The sequence below is a fragment of the Hydra vulgaris genome, chromosome 06, assembly GCF_038396675.1.
Source record: "Hydra vulgaris chromosome 06, alternate assembly HydraT2T_AEP".
Lineage (NCBI taxonomy): Eukaryota > Metazoa > Cnidaria > Hydrozoa > Anthoathecata > Hydridae > Hydra > Hydra vulgaris.
The window spans coordinates 19,282,057-19,303,892 of NC_088925.1; the positions used below are offsets into that span (position 1 = coordinate 19,282,057).

General features: G+C 28.2%; 1 protein-coding gene across 1 annotated transcript in view; it reads right to left on the reverse strand.

Moving 5' to 3' along the window:
• Window positions 1–232: 232 nt before the first annotated feature.
• The window catches only part of LOC100208775 (serine/threonine-protein phosphatase 5), a 52,414-nt gene continuing 30,810 nt past the window's right edge, over window positions 233–21,836 (reverse strand). The window contains exons 12-16 of the mRNA XM_065799461.1: window positions 2,140–2,180; window positions 1,386–1,470; window positions 1,048–1,141; window positions 666–744; window positions 233–504 (exon numbers count right to left, since the gene is read on the reverse strand). Of these exons, the coding sequence (XP_065655533.1) occupies window positions 439–504; window positions 666–744; window positions 1,048–1,141; window positions 1,386–1,470; window positions 2,140–2,180 (365 nt within the window). The 3' untranslated portion in view covers window positions 233–438. The remainder of the gene's footprint in view (window positions 505–665; window positions 745–1,047; window positions 1,142–1,385; window positions 1,471–2,139; window positions 2,181–21,836) is intronic.

Sequence of the window (21,836 nt, forward strand, 5' to 3'; positions counted from 1 at the left end):
AGAATATTTTAATTTTTTATAATCACTTAAGTTTTATATTTTAAATTTTTTTTTATAAAATGTTGGAAAAATACAACAAACAATTTTATAAAAATATTGGGACCAATATTTTTGCATATTGAATATAAAACTATTCAAAAACATTAAATGAGATTTAATGAGCAAAGTTATTTCATTAGAATTAAGTCATTAGAAAATTAAATCATATTTAAAGCATAAAATATCTCAAATATTTCCTAGCAGCAGGTTTTATCAAAAAGTATACATCAATACATATCAAAATAGTTTATTTTAAAATTTGGAAACAAGTACGAAGACTTTTTTAATCCAATTATTCTCTAGCAGAGAAATATTTCTCAACATCATTCTGACCAAGTTGAGTTAATTACATTACATTTAATTGATCCACGCCATCACATCTTCATTTTGTTTAGTAAGTTACATTAGACCAAACATAGACATCATGTTATTAGCATAAGCCATGGGTTTCACTGCAGGATGTGGCTAAATAATACAAAAAAATTAAGAATTTTTCACAGACAAAAATAAGTTGTTAATAAATAATTAACAAAAAAGTTAATTCTTTTTATTGACAATTTATCATTTGTTCCTGGTTAACTAAATTATTATGAAAAAAGAACAAATCTAAAGAGAATTATATATACCACTGCTTCATATGTTGTGAATACAGGTTTTAGATCAGTTCTCAAGGTAATGAATGCACCTTTATTTCCCATTTGATCACTACCCATAATAAATGATAAACATACTTAAGCATAATTAAAAAAAACTTTTATATATTTACATTTTACAATAATTTTATACATTTACATTAAATAATAATTTTATATATTATATAATAATTTTATATATTAACATAATAAAATAAATTTATATATTCACATTATACAATAATTTTATATGTTTACATTATACAATAACTTTATATATTTACATCAAACAATAATTTTATATATTTACATTGAAAAATAATTTTATATATTTACATTACACAATAATTTTAGAGAAGTAAAAAAGTAAACAAACCAGTAATTTGGTGCAGAAAACACAGTTATGCATTTTCCATCATGCATTACTTCATAACCTTCTGGTTTAACTTCATGACTTCTAATTATATATTCTTAAAAAAAATTAAACCACAAACTATTTATCTTTATCAACAAATAATAAAGAAGAACTAAAGATGTATTTTATAAAAATAAGTTTATTTTATTTTTTTATAGACAAGATTAAAATATTTTTTTAATAAAAAAAGTTTAAAAAAATATATAAAAACAAAATATTAAAAATTAACTAATCAAAAGAACAAAACACTTAAATACAAAAAATGTTATAGAAATAAATTTCGAAAATGTAAAAATTACCCAAGTTATTTTTTTTACAAAAAGCTTTTGTTACATCTGGACCAAAGGAGCACCCAACACCTCGTTTACTTGGGGATCTACCCATCTAATGTTAATATAGTATATATTATAATGTTAATATTACAGCTGACAATTAAGTGTATTAAGAGCAGACTAAATAATGTAAAACATTGATAAAAAGCTTTTATAAAAATTTTTTTATATATATTAAATCTCTTTAATCTTATAACTTATAAAGCTTTTATATAACTAATATCTAATTATCTTGAAAAAAAATTTTGTAATGTTTCTTTTAGCACACTATACATAACACACTATAAGCATGTGTGACTTGAAGATACTCAAGTACAAACTACTTGTGGTTAGAGTAAATTACACACCATAGGTTATAATTACATAAGGTTTGACAGAAAAAATCAAGAGAAAAGATCATACAAGTTTCATTATGCACACATAATGTATTTTGTGTAGTAAACCATATTAAATTTATTATAAGTATAAGCTTATAATCAATACTTAAAGAAAGTCATAACAATATTTTCGTCTCTTTCTTAAAAGCATCATATAAATTGTGGAACATACAGGCAGCATACTTATGCTCTCATCATTGAGAAGCTTCAAAGCTGTATATAAAAATTTTTTTTTTTGAATATAAAAAAAATTGAATGTGCTTGCTTTTTTAAAAAAAATTAAGTAAATGCAAGCATAACTTAAAATATTTTTACTTGCCATCAGAATAAAAATTTGTATTCACCTGTGGTTGCGGATCAGACCAAAGTAATTCACACATTATTCCTAAAAAAAGAACATTTTACAAAAATATAACAAAGTATTATGACAGCAGTATTGGAAAACATAGTTGTAAATATTTTAAATAATAATACTAAAAATACAATGAGATAACTCTATACACACACAATTACACACACAGATATATGGCGCCTTGTTTAACAAATGTTACACCCACAACACCTTAAATATTATCCTACTTAAACTGTTTACTAAACTTTTAGCAATTATGTATAAAACCTTTTAGTCTAAAGAATAAATAAACTGAAAAGTTTCGAGTCTGACAAAAGGATGGCAAACTTAGAACAGAAAATAAAGTTTAACTTGTGGTACGCAGAAATCCAAAAAAATGTTTCAACATTTAGATCAGGTTTTATGCATATTGGTATTGTGAACCGCATTAAAAGTTTTAACTTCATCTCATAAACTCGACATTCATTACAAAAAAGATAAAATGGTTCTATTATAAGTGATCTTCTCAGGAAAATAAACATGTATTCTTGACACAATATACTTAACTTACATTACATTATATAAGTTATTGATTGAGTTTGGGCCTCCAAAACAGCAAAATTAATCTGTCAAAGCAAATTCAAATATTAAAGCACTTATAAATAATGACTTTCAGAAAAAAATGAAAAACAATAATAAAAGGTTTTGCTCTACTAAAAGTCCTTCTAGACTTCTAGCCCTTCTAGATTACTAAAAGTCCTTCTCGATTAGAAGGAATTAGATGTTGCCTGTCCAAATCTGTCTCATTCAATCTCATTCTCTTTGTGTATATACATGTATACAGTGACTTGCCATATTATTAGACTTGGTGATAAAAATTAAAAAAAAACACCACTAAAAACCTTTGTTCCTCACATAATCTTTTTCTCTTTCATTATTTTTTACTTTGGGAATGTTGCTAAAAATGTTATTTCATTAATAGCAACATTGCTCATATCTTTTATTGTCATTCTTACCATATGTTGTCAGTTTGAACAGGATGTTGCATAGAACCGTTGTGTGAAGTGCTTCTTTCTACAAACAAATATATTGGAATACCGTGTTTTGAAGATTATTTTGTGGCTAACAATTATTTTTTATTAATCACTAATGTATGTATATCTTAATACTCACATTTTTTAAACAAAAATATATAAAATTATTTTTTTTATGGATAAGTACATTATCTTATTAGATTTTACCTTCTCTTTTTAGCAATGGGGAGGATACGTGATCTTCCTCCACGAAAACTAGGTGTAATTCAGGATTATTAAAAAATACAAGCATGTCACAATATAAGAGAGCTGAGATACTCAATATTTCTCAAAGCACAATGAAGAGAGTGAAGCAAAAACTTGATTTTGACATACCTTTACAACCTGCTCGTAAAGACGCTTGTTGCAGAAAAAGGTTATCAACACCCAGAACTGACAGAAAAATTAGGGATATTTGTCTACAACAAACAAAACACCCTGTCAACTTATTGACCAAGATTGTCAATAAACAGGGAATTGATATTTCCCAATGTACAGTTCACAGGCGCCTTAAAAAATTTGGTTTAACTTCACATCGGCCAGCACGTAAACCAAAGTTAACACCCATTATGGTGAAGAAAGGTCTAAACTGGGCTATAAAAACTTTACAGGGTGACTCGAAAAAAGTAATGCTGAACAAAAATCTTCAATTGTAAAGTTGATTTTGGTATCTTTTTAAACCTAATTTGTGTTTTTTTAAGGTTTGTTTTTCAGATGAGAACATTTTTCAGGTCATGAGTGTCAAACCTAGCTTTGTTAGAAGAAGAGTGGGTGAAAAATTTCACTCAGATTGCATTGTGCCAACCGTAAAGCATCCTACGTCTGTCGTGGTGAGGTCGATAATTATCAAGGTACTGGAAGCCTGCATAATATAGTAAAAGACAAGACTAGTATAAGGAAATTCCTAATAGTAGACTAATACCACAGTTGGCACAATGGTTCCTAAATGAAGAAAAATACATTTTTATGCATGATCGAGCAATTTCAAAAGGCTAAAGCCATTACAAATTTTTTGAAATAAAAAAACATTGATGTCTTGGATTGGCCTGGAAATTCTCCAGATTTAAATCCAATTGAGAATGTATGGGAGCTTCTTAAGCGGGAAATGGCTAAAAGTACAATAACAATGAAGAAGAAGTTGATTGAAAAACTAACAATGTGTGGAACCACAGTAAAGAGCTGCAAACAGCAGTTAAAAAGTGTATTATGAGTATGCCACGGCGCATACAAAGCGTAGTTGCAGCAAAGAGACATGATACAAAATTTTAGCTATTTAATTCTTTCATGATTTTTTAAAACTATTTTCTATTATCATCTGTTAAATATATTTATTTGTTTTTGAAAAAATACTGATTTTTATTTATCCATAGTAAAATGCTCTTAAATGATAAAAAATTGTCCGCGAAAATCATATTTACTACTTAATTTTGTTTTTTTCTTGTTAAGTCTGATAATATTAAATAATAATAATAAAGTCTAATGGCAAGCCGCTGTATATATATATATATATATATATATATATATATATATATATATATATATATATATATACATATATATATATATATATATACACACACACAGTATATGCCAAAATTGTCACCATTTTTGAACAAAGAAATATTTTATATTTTTTTTAATAGAAAAGCTGCGAAGAAAAATGAAATTTTAGTTTTATTAACTAAATTTAAGACTTTGCTAACTAAAAATATTGCTTTTTATTAAATTTAGAGGATATTGAATTTTTTTTTAAATTTTTATGTGAAGAGCTAATGGTGACAATTTTGTCGCAAATGAAAGCAAATAACATAATGTAGTAAACTAATATCTTCCCTTAGATTTAATTACAGCTTGAATTCTTTCAGGAACACTAGCAACAAATTTGTGGCATTCCTCGGGTGTAATTGAGTACCAAACCTTTTGTACACGAGCCCAAAGTTCATCCTTATTCTTAGGTGGAGTAGGAAAGTTGTATACCCATTGTTTAACTATTGCCCATAAATTTTCGAGTGGGTTAAGATCAGGGCTTTGTGCTGGCCAGTCAACAATTTTCAATTTCTTCTTGTGAAGGAGTTTAATGGTCCTATCAGCCTTATGCTTGGGGTCATTGTCTTGCATGAACATCGTGTTACTTACAGTTCTGCACCATTTCCAAAGGGACTTGAAATATCTGCCCTTAAGGATGTTGATATAGTCATCAGCGTTCATTATTCCATTAATTTTCACTAAATCACCAACTCCACGAGCACAGAAACATCCCCAAAACAAAAGTTTTCCTCTGCCATATTTAACTGTTGGTGTAAAATCTCGAGCACTTAATGGTGAATTAGGTTTTATCCAAGTATATCTTATACCATCTGATTCAAACATATTAGTTTTACTTTTATCTGTCCAAACCCAGTCATAAAAGTCATCAAAAGTCATGTGTACATGAAGTTTAGCATAATTTAAATGAGCTTGGCGGTGATGAGAAACTAACAATGGCTTCTTGATCTTTCTTCTGGATCGGAAATCATTTCTTTTGAGCTCTCTATTGACTGTCCGCACTGAAGCATGAGTCCCATAGCTGTTACTCATTAAATTAGTAACATCCTTTGCAGTTTTAGACTCTCCAGAAGCAATTAAATGAGCGATTGTTCTTTGGTCTCTTGGTGCAAACATTTTCTTTCAACCACTTTTAGGCTTATTTACTTCTAAATTATCGCACAATTTGATTTTATATATGAGATTATGAGACTTTCCGAACTCAGCAGCGATTTCATGATAAGGTTGTTCGGATTTAAGCCCTAGTAATATTTTGTACTAGTTCAAGATTTATTTTCCTCATGATGATAATAACAATATTTTTTTTATGTTTTGTAATCAAAATCAAGCTTTAAATGATATTTAATTGTTAAAAATCTGTGAAAAGTTGATAACTTAATCATTTTAGTCATAAGACTATTAATTTATGTCGTATGCCTAATTAACTGTGGAAACAAATATGTTTAATTGCTTTCATTTGCAACAAAATTGTCACCATTAGCTTTTCACATAAAAATTAAAAAAAAATTCAATAACTTCTAAATTTATATATATATATATATATATATATATATATATATATATATATATATATATATATATATATATATATATAAATATTTATACAGTTGCGAAAAATAAAATAGCACCACTAAGTGTATTTTCCTTTTTGTTAAGGAAATACCATGCAAAATAAATTTTTTTTATAGCTTTGCTGTTTAAAATATTAGCTAACATGTTTATTTTCTAAATCAAACTATTTTGGGAAAAAAACTGCTTGGTGTTGCTTGATTTTAATCAAAAAAGCCAATTCTGACTGAAAAATAAAATAGCACCACACACTCTTTTATCGTAAAATACTCTGATAACGGTAAAAATAATTGTGAAAATAGCAAGCGTTGTTGTTTTTTTTTGCTGTTTTATTCATTTTTTGTTAGTGCGTATTAGTAGACATTTACATATAAAAATGGGACACGGAAAGCATTGTAGTGCAGAAAAACAAAAACTGATCTGAAAGTTGATATCAGCAGGGAAATCTTATAGAGAAGTTGGTCGTTTAGTTAAGTGTTCCAATAAAATGATAAAAAAATGCAATAAAATTTCAAGAAAAGCCTGAAACATGTGGTCGAAAAACGTTTTATTTCAACATTGCTGGCCAATCGCTTAGTCCAACAGGCTAAAAAGGAACCTTTTAAAACAGCTACCGAGCTGAAAAAGGACTTTAACATTGCTGCAACAGTACAAACAGTTCTGAGTTGTCTGCGAGTTAATGGATTAAATGCCTGTAGCCCCAGAAAAGTTCCACTTCTAAGTGCCAGACATGTTGTAAAGTGTATTGCGTTTGCTAAAAAACACTCAAACTGACCACTCGAAAAATGGAGGAATGTTTTATGGACAGACGAAAGTAAGATTGTGCTTTATGATGGAAAAGGCTCTCGGGGGTATGTCAGAAGACTGCCGAATGCAGAATACAATCCAAAAAATACCATCAAAACTATTAAACATGGAGGTTGTAGTATAATGATATGGGCATGCTTTTCTTATTACGGAGTAGGGCCCATTTATCACATTACTACTACTATGGACCAACACGTTTATGTTGATATATTGGATAAAGTGATATTGCCGTATGCAGACTATGAAATGCCGTTGTCCTTGGTGTTCCAACAGGACAATGACCCAAAGCACACTAGCAAGTAGGCAAAGAATTGGTTTGAGGAGCATAAAGCGAATGTTATGGAGTGGCCAGCACAGTCACCAGATCTTAAACAAATTGAGAACTTGTGGGCTGGCGTAAAAGAGGTAGTTGCTGCTGCCAAACCCATCACGAAGGAGTCACTGTTAAAGCGATGTCAGTGCTTAGTTAACTCAATGCCAAGACGTTGTGTAGCTGTCATTGCCAAGGTCACGCTACAAAATACTAATATGTTAAGAAATAAGTAATATTTATTGTAAAATGTTTAAAACAATTGATCTCATAATATTTCCTTATTTTAAAGTACACAGTAAAGCTGTGGTGCTATTATTTGTTTCGCGTTTTATTTTATTTATTTTTGAAATTTTGTTTAATAAATGAATACTTTATATTAAAACTTGTATATTTTGTTTTTTATAAAAATTATAAGCCATGTTACTAGAAAATATGTATTTAAAAGATTTTAAATACATAAAAGTCTTTTAAATACATATTTAAAAGAATTTCAACCAATTTTTGGTGCTATTTCATTTTTCGCAGCTGTATGTATGTATGTATGTATATATATATATATATATATATATATATATATATATATATATATATATATATATTTATATATGTGTATATATATACATATATATATACACACACATATATATATACATATTTATGTGTATATATTCATATATGTGTATATATATACATATATACACACACACATATATATATATATACATATATATATATATATATATATATATATATATATATATATATATATATATATATATATATATATATATTTTAAAAAATGTTATAAATTTGACAAATTGAAGTTTACAATATTGTTTAAAGGTTGATAACTTTGAAAGCCTAATTTCGCTTAAAGTTTTTATTCTTATCAGTGATTGATTATATATTTTTCCTGTCAGTTTTTTTTTAGTTTTGAGTTTTCCTTTGTTGATATCAAGTAAGAATTATCAAAAAGAGAGAAAGGGGGGAGGGGGATATATTTTTCTTCTTTAATTTGAATCAACTTGATTGGATTCTTTCGAGATATTTATTTTAGGATTCTGACAAAGCCAATTAGACTGTAAACTTCAGCTACTGCCATATTTCTTTCAATAATAATATGTAAACTGTCTATCTCCTGGATAACACTGTGATTGCTCATAAAATTTCTGAATGATTTTTTTAATTTGTGGATGATTTTGCATGAAAATTACTAAAGGCACTGTGTATTCAGAATTGAAATAGACACAACTATTTCAATTCTGAATACACTAGAGTCACTCCATAAACAAAATTCAGTTACCTGAGATTCATCTGCAACTATTTGATCTGTATAACAAGAAGAGCACTAGCTATATTGATTCCTGATTGACCACTAGTAAGTTCTGACCAGCCTGAACTATAATTTTTTTGATATTGAGGATTGTGCAGTCATATGAAAAACAGTCAACTTTCGTTTGTAAAAAAATTGGAAACCTTTGCTGTTGGTAGGCTGAAAACATTTTCATATCGAAGCAAATAACACACTTGCTTTAGTCAACCCATCACGATTACGTTTTTTTTATTAGTTTCAGCTTTTTTTTGTGTGTGAATTTCATGTTCCATGTTTTCATTTGAGCAGGTGAGAATTCATTTTAATACTTTCACATCTATCTTTTTTTAACTTATGAATGTTAAACTCAGAGTTAAATATCGATCTATACATACTTTTTTTTGCTGGAATTGTCAGAAACAAAGTTCTCACAATATTTCTCATACATAATGGTCATATTTAGATTTTCTAGAATGTACTCTTTGATTGCAACTTCTTTGCAACAAAAGTGACTGTCGATTCTGGGAATACTTTGAATATGCTGGCTTACAGAACCTCTGATGTAATTTGGGACAGTTCGACTAGGTACTTTACCTCTTTTATGCTGTTGAGGTGTTCCTGTTGATTTTGTTTTTTGTTAAGTGGTAATTTTTAATTCTTTTTTCATCAATATCTAGAGTACAAAGATAAAATTCTTTGCAAACACGTATTAGTTCATCAGAAACAATAAAGTAATATAAATAACTGTTTTTTTTCAGTTCTGGATTTTCAGCTAAACCTTTTTTTGTTCTCTACAAATGTAGGTTGGGAGTAAAAAAGACGCTTTTCTTGATCATTTAAAATCCAGTGTTGTTTGTGCAAAGTTTCTTGATCAGCAATGCTAATTTTTATTTTACATTTAAAACAACATTGTGTGAGGTCTTTCTTAGAGTCTTTTATAAACTTCCCCCATTTTACCATTTGAGGCTATGTAATGCTGACCACTCTGTCTAAGTTGTTTTCTTGTTTCTTTTTCCACAAGGTAGGCTCTTGCTTTCGTTTGCGTATAAGATTTTTTCTAGTTCTCCTGTGTTTTCTGCTACTTTCTCTGGGATCTCTGTTCGAAGCAGTTTGATTAAGGAAATCATCATTTTTATTAATAGGTTGTGATTTAATAACAGAGATAGATTAAGAGTAGTTGAATTGAAAAATATGCTGTAATTGAATGCAAGCAACATCTTGTTCCTTTGAGTTTCTAAATTAATAATTGTTATATACAATAATAATAATATTAAGAATTATTATATATTAAATATATAAAACTAAGTAGTAAGCATTGACTTGTCTACTCTATTGGTAACTTCATAATTTAGAGAACTCTATATTTATGTTCGTACCTTTGAGAGATTTCAGTGATTTCATGGTACGCCATTTTATTGATAACAAATAGAGTTTTAGCAGTTGTTTAACAGCGTAAACAAAGTCTTGGCTAATCTGATTGGACAAAGGACATACAGCCAGTTAATAATAACAGTCATGACTTTTTTAGACATAGGGCCCTCTGGTTCTCTTAACATAACCCAAATTTTTTATGATTTTTGTGACTAGAATCACTCAAAACACAGATTTCATCATAGAGAACATTTTTTAGTAATAAACAAAAAAAAGTCAAAACTGGATTCTCTTGATAATAAAAAAATGAAATGTAAATTTGTAAAGAGTTTTCAAAATATAACAATATGAATCCTAAACTTAATAGCAACAGTGTCAATGCTGTTTGACCAATAAGATGGTAGAGACAACATAGTGCAATGCTGTCTCTTGGTTCTCGGCTGTAGTAAGTTTTTGAAAAATTAGTAAGTTTTTTTTTGATTGTTTGCATTGCATTAAAGCATGGCCCAAAAGCTCATACTAGCTTATATTTAAATGAGTAAATCGAGTTAATTCTTTTTATTTGAAACTGAGTTATTGGACTGGTAGAGACAGGTGTATTATTGCAAATTAAAATATCACTCTGAAACAAAACAATTAAAAACTGAAAAACGAATAATAAATTATTCATTTTTCAGTTTTTAATTGTTTTGTTTACAATTTAAATAAGAAGTTCATATTTGGGATTGAAGTAGAACATTCGCTTGCTGTTTCATTTTAATTAACTTATTAGGAATTAAAAAAATTGTTTTTCCGTTTATTTTTTTTTTATTTTATTTATTATATTTTTTTATTTATAATTTTTTTTATTTTTTATTATTTACTTGGAATTTAAAGAAACCATTCTGTTTTTATTTCAATTATTTTATTTAGAACTTAAAACATTTGTGTTGCTACTATCTCATCACATTACTAAAAGTAGATTCTAGGTGGAACGCAATCTGATGGATACATTTTAAGTGATAAATTAGTAGTGATATTTCAATTTTTTGTATTTTTTGCTTATTATTGACTATTACTGTTAATATTTTTAAAAAGAAAAAGTTAAGTTCTTCTTATAAAATTACTTTTTTTTTTTTAAATCTTTTTTCAATCCAAGTATCAGACCAAATAAAACTATGATACATAAAACGCATATAAAATATTATCACCAAAAATATAATTTTTATAAAACATATGGAAATATAACTAACATTTTGTTTTCTAAATTCTCTTTGGAGTTTAGGGCCAATAATAGGTATCCAAGGTAGTTCAACAAACTGCTTATTTAATTGTTTAGATGTAATATTTTTTGAAATGCAGTCTAAATAGTTTTTGGTTATATTAATAAGATTACTTTTGTTATAGCCGTTTTCATACCTGTCTCTACCAGTCTAATAACTCAGTTTCAAATAAAAAGAATTAACTCGATTTACTCCTTTAAATATAAACTAGTATAGTATATATCTAGCTTTTGGGCTATGCTTTTATTTTCAAAAATTGGTATGTTTTTGAAAAATTAGTAAGTTTACACTTATAGTAAAGAGTATATTTGAATCCTAAAATTAAACAAATGAAAAAATTTTTCAATTTGTGTTTTAAACTTTTAAATAAATTTATATAAGATATTTACTATGAAAAGTTTGGTTACAAAAATCTATTACAATTTAAGTACATGCAACTGTGCTTTGATTTGTGTAGTGCTTAATTTTTTTTTAAATTTTCTGAACAATTTAGTTTAGTTGTCTTTTGGTTCTTGGCTATATATATATATATATATATATATATATATATATATATATATATATATATATATATATATATATATGTATATATATATATATATATATATATATATATATATATATATATATATATATATATATATATATATATATATGTATATATATATATATATATATATATATATATATATATATATATATATATATATATATATATATATATATATATATATATATATATATATATATATATATTAGGGTGGGTCATATTTTTTGAACTTATTGTAACTACTACAAAAAGTTGCTACAATATGAAAATATTAAGGAAACAATGAAAATTCGACTTCCTTCAACATCTTAGGGGGGCAGCTTTTGAGTAAACTTTTTAAATAACGCTTTTCTACATAGTTCGAATTCACTATTTATTCAAATGGAATATTTCAAATTTTATTTAGTTAATTATACCCAAGTTTGACATTGCCTCTATTTCTAATTTCATTTTTACTTTATCACTCACTGTTTTATTGTTTAACATTAGTGATTAGTAAATCATAGATGTCACGTAAAGAAGCGTGTTAAAATTCACTCATTTTTTTGTGAATACTTTTAAGGGTTTTTTTAATGACTTTTGTAGTTAAAGAATTGTTATGGGAGTTTTAATTTGTATATATATCCAAGATTTTGTATATATGTACAAGATCATGTAATGCATGTGGTAGAATCAATAACTATAAGATGGTTTTTTTTCAATTGCGATAATACAACACTCACAGTATTGTTAGTGTTTTGAATGCATATTGCAATATTAGTATTGAAATATGCATACTTTAAATATGTTTTGATTGTTAATGTTAAAGTTTAACATATTTTAGAACTGTTTGAATGTTTGTGTATTGATTTGTTGGTACTCAATATTTACGTTCACAAGAAAACATGACTTTAATTTATTTTTTGTAAATGTGGATTACGAATGATTTTTTATACTTAATCTTTTTAGTTTGCATAATGGACTTGAAGAAAAACTTTATCAAAACCAGAAGTGACATAAAACACTCCGTATTTGGCTAACTCTGTAAAGTCAATTGCCTACAAAAGCAGAAGTCTTTAAGCATTATCAATGCTTAAAGACTTTCAAAAAAGACACGCAAAAACTTTCTCACAATCCTTAGACTCTGAAGAACCATCAATCAGAGATGTAAATAAGATAGTAGCTGATGATTTGGTAAAAATATGGTCGAGGGCGGGGTTGCCAACGATATTATATAAAAGTATTCTGAAAAGCTTGGATATATTGGTTACTGATATAAAACGATTGAGGAAATGTGTTGATGAAAAGAGAAATTCATCTACGTTTAAGTGCCAACTTGGTTCGTTCAACAAAGTATTTGACATTTGTCCTTGCAAATGTGTTAATCGTGGTATCAGGTCAAACTGCCATTGTTCCATCAAAGTTCCTTTTAAGGAATGGGAGTTTTGGACAGATTGACAAAGAAGAAACAGAACGACTCCAAAAGCAAAAAATTCACTTTAGAAAAAAGAATGCAGAAACATGCCAAGCTTCATCATTGACAATAACTCTTTCCTGCAAGAGCAATAAAGAAAGCAGTTGTTGTGATGATAATGAGGAATATGACAAAGCTACTGTTTCAGAAGACAGCTCACACAGAGGACATGATCCCAAATATCGCAATGTATTTCAATACAAAGAACTCTGTCAAATTGCGGAACAAACAGGAGTTAGCAACTGAGATGCTTGCAAAATTGTTAACCCTTGCTTAAAAGATATATCATTCGATTCACCACAATACATATTAGATCCAGCAAAAATAAGAAGACAAAGAAACCTGTGGGGACAAAAAGATGTCGAAGAACATGCAGAACTAGCCACAGAAATTATTGGAATTGGTTTTGATGGTCGTATAGACAAAACCCTAAGGTTAGTGGAACAAAACGATGGTAAAGTTAGCAGGGTCACTTCCATCAAAGAAGATCATTACGTTTTCTACTCATATCCTAGCAGTGTCTACTTTGATCACATTTGTCCACAAAGTGGTAAAGCAGTTGATGTTGGAAAAGAAATTATTTCAGTTTTAAATGACAGAAATTCTCTTGTGAACTGACAAAGTGTTGTTTGTGATGGAACCAATGTAAACACGGGCTGGACAAATGGTATCATTCGTTTACTTGAAACTCGTATTGGCAAACTTCTTTAATGGTTTATTTGTTTGCTTCATTTGATTGAGCTGCCTCTCAGAGCAATTTTCACTGAACTTAAAGGCAGTACATCTGTACTACTGTATTCAAAGGCATTCTTGGTGAACAACTATCTTTTGATGTTTATTATCTACCGATAGTTGACTTTGCCAGTGCAAATGGAGTACTCATTAAAATGTCTGATTAAGTCATTAACGATCTCAGTAAAGATCAGAAATACTTACTTAAAGCATGCAATGCTGTTATCTGAGGATTCTAAAATTTGGATGTAGAAACGTAGAAGTATTTCACAAATACTCCTCCCGGAAATCTCAATCATGCCAGGTGGCTCACATTTGCCAATTGCCTGTTTCGGTAATAAGTGTTGACCATAAAACTCACGATAAGCCTGATAAAAATTGTTGATTACATCATCAAAGTTTACTGCTTCTTTTGGTTTTTAATCAAGAGAAATAGGAAATGCGTTGAAGGAGCTCAAAATTTTTTCATGATTAGGAAATGTATTCGTAGTCTTAATCATCCTGATACAACAGCAATTGCCCAGAAAGTATTACAAAGAAACTGTTATTTTGCTCATCCTGAAAGTGTTTTGTTGTCAGCCACCAAAGATGAAGGCAGGAAAAAAGCGGTGAATGCAGCAAAGAAAATTATTTTATGTGAAAGAGAAGATAATACTGATGGGTATGTGTTTTCTCTCTAAAAAACATTTCTCTCAATTTTCATGCTTCCTCATATTTAGAAATGATCGACTGGTCAAATGTTGATACCTCTCCTCCTCCGATTTTATCTGAAGTGAAAAATGAAGACCTCTTAATCAATGTTACAAATGACACTCTTCAAGTTCCTGATACAACATGCCATTCTGAAAATGTTGAATGTCTGGTCAAAGAAGTATCTAGAGTATCAAAGATTGTCAAAACCTATGAAAAATATCATGGAATACTTGTTTCCGCTTTAAACTCGAAACTTAAATATCCAAAATTCGACAGTAAAAAGGACTTTATACAAGGATTTTGCATTTTCACAATTTTTTTTAAGTATACAAATGTAGCTTTTATTCATTATATGGTGTTTTTACTTATTTTCAGGTGATATGTAAGCGAGTAACAGTGGATCTCATACCCATATAATGTAAGCTAAAGTTGCCCCCTTTAAACTAAATTCAAAAAGGCTAATATTTTTCAGGTAGTCGTATTACATGGTGTAGCAACTTTTCCCACTAGTAAAGATGCAAAAATCAGAAAAAATAAAAATATGACCCACCCTAATATATATATATATATATATATATATATATATATATATATATATATATATATATATATATATATATAAATATATATATATATAAATATATATATATATAAATATATATATATATAAATATATATATATATAAATATATATATATATATATATATATATATATATATATATATATATATATATATATATATATATATATAAACATAGTTGGACCTGCAGCCAACCTTCAACCTTTATCACATTATTGTAATATTGTTTCTCTTTCTCTTTTCTAGCTCTAAAGAGCTAGCGTCTCTTGTACCATCTACTAAAAGTCATTCTCGTGTTACTCATCATTCATTTAAGTCTCATCCTTTGACTGTGACTGTTAATAAGTGCTCCAAAAATTCTTACTTGCTTAGTTTTTTTCCTTGAACATCAGTTTTTTGAAATTCGTTTCTTTCATCTTGTTTTCCTGATTCATGTAGTTTGCAATCTTTTAAGTTGTCTGTCAATCATTATCTTGCTCAGCAAACTTCATCTTTTTTCACCCAGAAACTTCCAACTCTAATAGTGGTTTCTTGCAGCCTTTTATGAAGTGAAGGTACCAAATATATATATATATATATATATATATATATATATATATATATATATATATATATATATATATATATATATATATATATATATATATTTATATATATACATATATACTTATATATACATATATATTTATATATATGCATATATATTTATATATATGCATATATATTTATATATATGCATATATATTTATATATATGCATATATATTTATATATATGCATATATATTTATATATATGCATATATATTTATATATATGCATATATATTTATATATATACATATATGTCAGTAAGGTCAGGTTATCCTGCTACTGGTCAAATGTAACCCAGTAAAACCTAGGCAAAGGCTAAGAGATGCCAACTCTGACTTAAAACACTTGGGGCTAGGGGCTCTTGGTTGAGTAAAGCCTAGAGATAGTGTCTCAATAATCATACTCATCTTACACAAACGTTGAATGTATTTGGCTACTGTCTTGCAGAATAATCATACTCATCTTACACAAACGTTGAATGTATTTGGCTACTGTCTTGCAGAAGGTCTCCTAGGGAAAACTTTAGGCGTAAACAGGATTTATCTGTTGACCAGCTTTGCACCCCTTCTTCATCTATTAGGCTGGTGTAGATGTATTTATAATACATTGTTTCTAGTTTTTGCAAGCTAGAACTTCTTGACTCATTGCATAGATTTTGCTTGTGTCTCTGTTTATGACTACAACTCATTCTTCTATCTCCTAATGAGGGTACAGCACTATAACTCAGTTTTATGGTTCTGAGGCTGGCTGATAGTCAGGTTTTCTGAACTCTGTGGTAGCTTAGGGTTTATTAGTAGTAATGAGGCAATTGCTTGGACTGTTAGGTAGTGTATTGAGTACGATTTATGTTTTGAGTTAAGTCCTTTAACTGATTTAAAAAAAAAAAAGTACTAAAAATTATGAAACACAAAAAACGATTGTTATCACCAAGTTCTCTAAACCTAAACTTCACTAATATTTATGGTCTTCCAAGTAACTTTCCTTCTGTTGAGTCTTATCACTTGCAAAATTCAAAGGATCTGCCTGCTCTAGTGAGACTAACTTAAGTTCAGCTCAAGTTAGTCTCATTTTGTAATCTTAGTGTTCATGGTTATTTTCCTTTAACTCATAAAGACTTGGCCTGGGCATTTATATTTGTAAGAATTCACCTATTTGTCGAAACAGTTTGAATCCACAGACTATTCTTTTAATTGGTTTTGTTTAGCACCGCTTCACTCTATCACTTTTCTCTTTGTTCCATATCACTCTCCTTCATCTCAAGAATGCACTCTTTTTGATGTTATTTCTGATCAAATTAATCAAACATATTCTTTTTATCCTTCAGCCAACATCTTTGTTGTTTCCTTCCTTCCAACTTTCCAACTCGCTTTCTAGACAATCCAAATCATTTACCTTCTCTACTCGACTTATGTCTTGTTTCTGATCCTAGTAAGTGCTCAGTTGCTCCACATTCAACCTTCTCCACATTCAGTACTTCTGATCAAGGTTTTATCTCTTTAAAACTATTATCTCATTCTTCTTCATTATCAGAATCCCCATATCCAACTTAAAACTACCTTAAAGCTGAATAGGACTTTTTCTGCAATTTTCTTTGGCCCTTGGGTAATCTTTTGTCTTTATGCCTTTAATTGTGCTTCTTATGTAACTACTTGGATTCAGGCTTCAAAAACATGGAATCTTTTATTCCCTTTCAACGATTCCAAGCCAATTTTCACTCTTCTCCATGGTTTTTCTCTCATTGTGCTGCTGCAATTTCCAATTGTAACCATTACTTCCATATCTACCGCCAAAACAATTCTCTAGAAAACAGCAGTCTGTTCACTATTGTTAGAAACCATTATAAAAAGATTTTATCTAATGCCAAAGCCTGCTTTTTACAAAATCTTATATTTCAAAAATATAAGATTTTGTGGATAGTACTAATTTTTGTGAATTTATCTCAAAAATTAGGCTCTAGAGACTTCTGGAGAATCTAACAGTGTCTACAATAAGGGCAAAATCTGTCATTCCTCCTTTCTTGCATGGCTTAGATTTTGTAACCTTATCTATAGACAATAATGAATCGTTTGCTAAAAACTTTTTATCAACTTTATCTCTTGATTCCAGTAATCACATCCTACCTGATACTGCCAACAAACAAGTTGATCCATTGTTTGACATTCCTTTCACTCCAGATTTTGTATCTAAAGTGATTTCCTGCTTGGACTCTTCTATAGCTTGTGGCCCGGATAACATACCTGTTATAGACTTGCAAATGTGTTCTCTCTCTCTCTCACTCAAACACACACACACACACACACAACTTGTACAAATATTTGAAAAAAAAAGGGAAAAATGGCGGTCTCTATTATAAATTTGTTTCAGTTTCTAAACAGAATCTCCATATTCATGGAATTTCATAGAGAATTCAAAAAATAATTCGGCTATTGATAAGAATGTCTTTTACAGAAAACTAAAAAAGCCAATTTAGCTTAATGGGGTCAAATTTTAGACCTAAATTATTGGCCAGAAAACATAAACACTCAGGTGATATTTGGAGAAACTGAAATAAGAAATCTTTCAATGAGACTACAATTAAATGAAAGAGAAATGATTTGTGGATTCTGTGATTACCTTGTAGAAAAAAATATATCCTAAAAATCTAGTTTATTTATACACATTTAGCATGCTATCCCTATTTCCTCAAGTGAATGCAAATGAGGATTTTCACAGACAAACTTGATCATCGCACCAACAAGAGCTTCATTACAGCCCAAAGCAGTTTCAACATTGTTATTCATCCAATTAGTAGGACCACTGCAAAATACTGTTTAATCTGAAGGATCAAAGCTTGTTAGCGGTGGTCCCACTGTACGTTGATTCGTGGTTACACAGGGGAAGGCATTCAGCTGTAGACAAAACAAGGAAAAGAGACAAGATAATTTGTCTAACAAAAACTGGAAAAAAAAACTCTGGGATTTGTAATATAAGTTAACAGTTTTGTAGAGTTTGTATCTTATATACAGTATTGCTTTTTGACATAAAGAAAATTACAGGGTGAGTTGCCAACACCTTTTTTCTAAAAAAAAAAACACTGGTCTTATCTACATAAGCAGCTCTAGGAACCTGGAAAAACTTTTGCTTTTATTTTTTCTTAAGAATTTTTAAAATACGATTATTGTTATTTAAACAGCCAGTTGTTTCAATTCATTTATTTAATTGTTTAAAATCAATAATATTGGCAGTAGAGTTTTTTCTTTTTTTTAACTACAAAGTGAAAAATTCCAATTGAAATTCTATTTATTCAATTTTTATACAAATAATCAAACAAATAAGTTAAGCAATTATGCAATTTTAAATAATATTTCTTCATCCAATAATTATTAGACATTTTTAAAAAGCATTAAAACTTTTACTTGCAATTATTCGTAAAGTTTCAACTTACGTAACACAAATTTATAAATAAAATGTGCTTTAACTAAGCATCTTTATTCAAAATTTTAAATGTAAAAATATAAGATTTAATATCAACACTGGATAAATTTTTAACAACTGTTTGAACTATCAAGAAGTAAACACAACAAAAGTCACAATCTATGTAAAGTAATTGTTTTTAGAATACCTTAAAACTTTCTCTTTTGCTTCCCTGTTTAGTTATAGGTTTTGTGCGTTCTTAAAGAACGTTTTTGTGATTAAATAACTTTAAATTATAATAATTATTAAAATTGCCCTAGCATATTTAGGGGTCATAATCATAATTATCATAATCAAATAATCAAAAACCCAGGACATAACCAGGACATAATCAGGCCTTAACATATTCAGGGCTTGATTTGAGCAAAAAAATCTAATTGCAAAATCTTTTTAATTTTTATTTGAAATCCCCTTCCCCCTGCAGCAGACAGGGGGAAGGGGATTTCAAACATCGCATATTTAACATAATTCAAAGTTATTCAATCACATTCCTCAAAAAAAAAAAACTATCCAATTATATTGTTTTAAAACGTCACAAGAAATCAACGCATTGCAAATAAAAAATGAAGGTTTAGAAAAATTTATTTGGTTTATTGTTTTTTTTGTTTGTTTGTTTGTTTGTTTGAAACAACTAATAATAAATTTTTAGATTAGAATTGAATTAATAATTATTAAATAAGAATTGGCAACATTTTTAAGAATTTAATATTTATAAGAATTGGTAATATTTTTGCTGGATTTACAAAAATGTATTTTATATCTCTTCATTTAAATATAGAAGTTTGCTTTTAAATCCAGCAAAAATTCTACGGTAAAATATAAAAACTTGGAGAAATATTATAAGTTCCTTGTCAAAGAAACGTTCTTTAAGAATGCACTAAACCAATAAATATGTGGAAGCAAAAAAGAAAGTATTAGGTATTCAAAAAAAAAAACTGTCACAAAAAAAAAATGTCACAATCTATGTAAAAACTTTACATATATTGTGACATTAATTGTGACATTAATTGTGATTACTTCTCAATAGTTCAAACTATTGTTAAAAATTTATGCAGTCAACTTTTAATTGAGTAACCCACTTTGATTAGAGCTTTCAAAAAATACAAACTATATTTCAAATTTTTCTCTTTTTAACACAAAGCCGCATTTTTGACTTGCCTAATAATTATATTACTAAGACTGTATCACCATTTTAAACAATTTTCAGCTTTGTTCTCCATCCAGCTAATCTATAAAAACTCCTTAATTTGTAATTGATACTTTTTAAACATGGTATCTCTTATATTTTAATATCTCATAATATTCTTGTTTGGCAGGCTTTAAAATAGCTTAAGTTTACTTTTTACTTAACCTGATACTTAAAAAAGTAAAAAAAAAAACACAAATATTACAATATTTAAACTACTTTAGACAGTTATAAAAAACTATTTTTGTCTAAAACTATTATTGACTTGTCTTTACAATAACTTATTGTGATTGTTATCATAAACTCTAATAACCATAGCAAAAAAAACATTTTTGTAACCAATTGCCATTGTTTAACTCCGGCTACTCAAAAGCTTTTGACAACAAAAAATGTTTTAGTATTAATACAGTGAACGAAGCATTTAAAAACACCCTCAAAACAGACATTTTTATGCAACAATAGATACATCTTTCATTAACTTCATCAAGTAATAAACAAAATTCGCAAAGAATTAATGTTTTTAAGACAATTTTATATGACTATTTTTACTACCAAGTCATTTACTTTGAATAAAAATGTTTGATTAAAGTACAGAGTAGTTTATCCTAAAAGTTATCCATGGCAGGTTTCAACATAGTAGATTCATTCCCATTTCTAATCTAATGATACAGTTTTTACGCTGATTGTATTTTATGTATAAGCATTACATTCTAAACTTTACAGTTTTTAAATACAAATTTAAATTTTTGCATGCAAATTTTTTCATGCACTTTTGCGAAACTAAGCCTATGTTGGAGCAATACTATATAAATAATTACATAACCTACTTTAATATAATTCTATTTTAATATAATTCTAAAGATTTTTTTGTTTGTTTAAAATTAAAGTCAAACATGTTGAAAAGCCACACAACCTGAATTTTTATTCAAAAAAGAGCAGCACGAACTTGCAAGCGCAGGTTGCACACCCCAGATTTAGGGTATTATTTGTGGCTGCTATTGAGTTGTTAATTGGTAATGAGTTTGCAGTGTCATGTGACAAACCTAGTTAGTGGCAATATTCATTTTTTATTGTTGTGAACAGGTTGATATTTCATTACAAAGTTGCAGTATAAATTGGTGGGCTGATTTGTTGGGCGTTGTTTGTTAATGTTACTGAGTTGTTAGCATGTTTAAACAACAATAGCAGTAAAAAAAAAAAAAGAACCAAAAAGAAACAA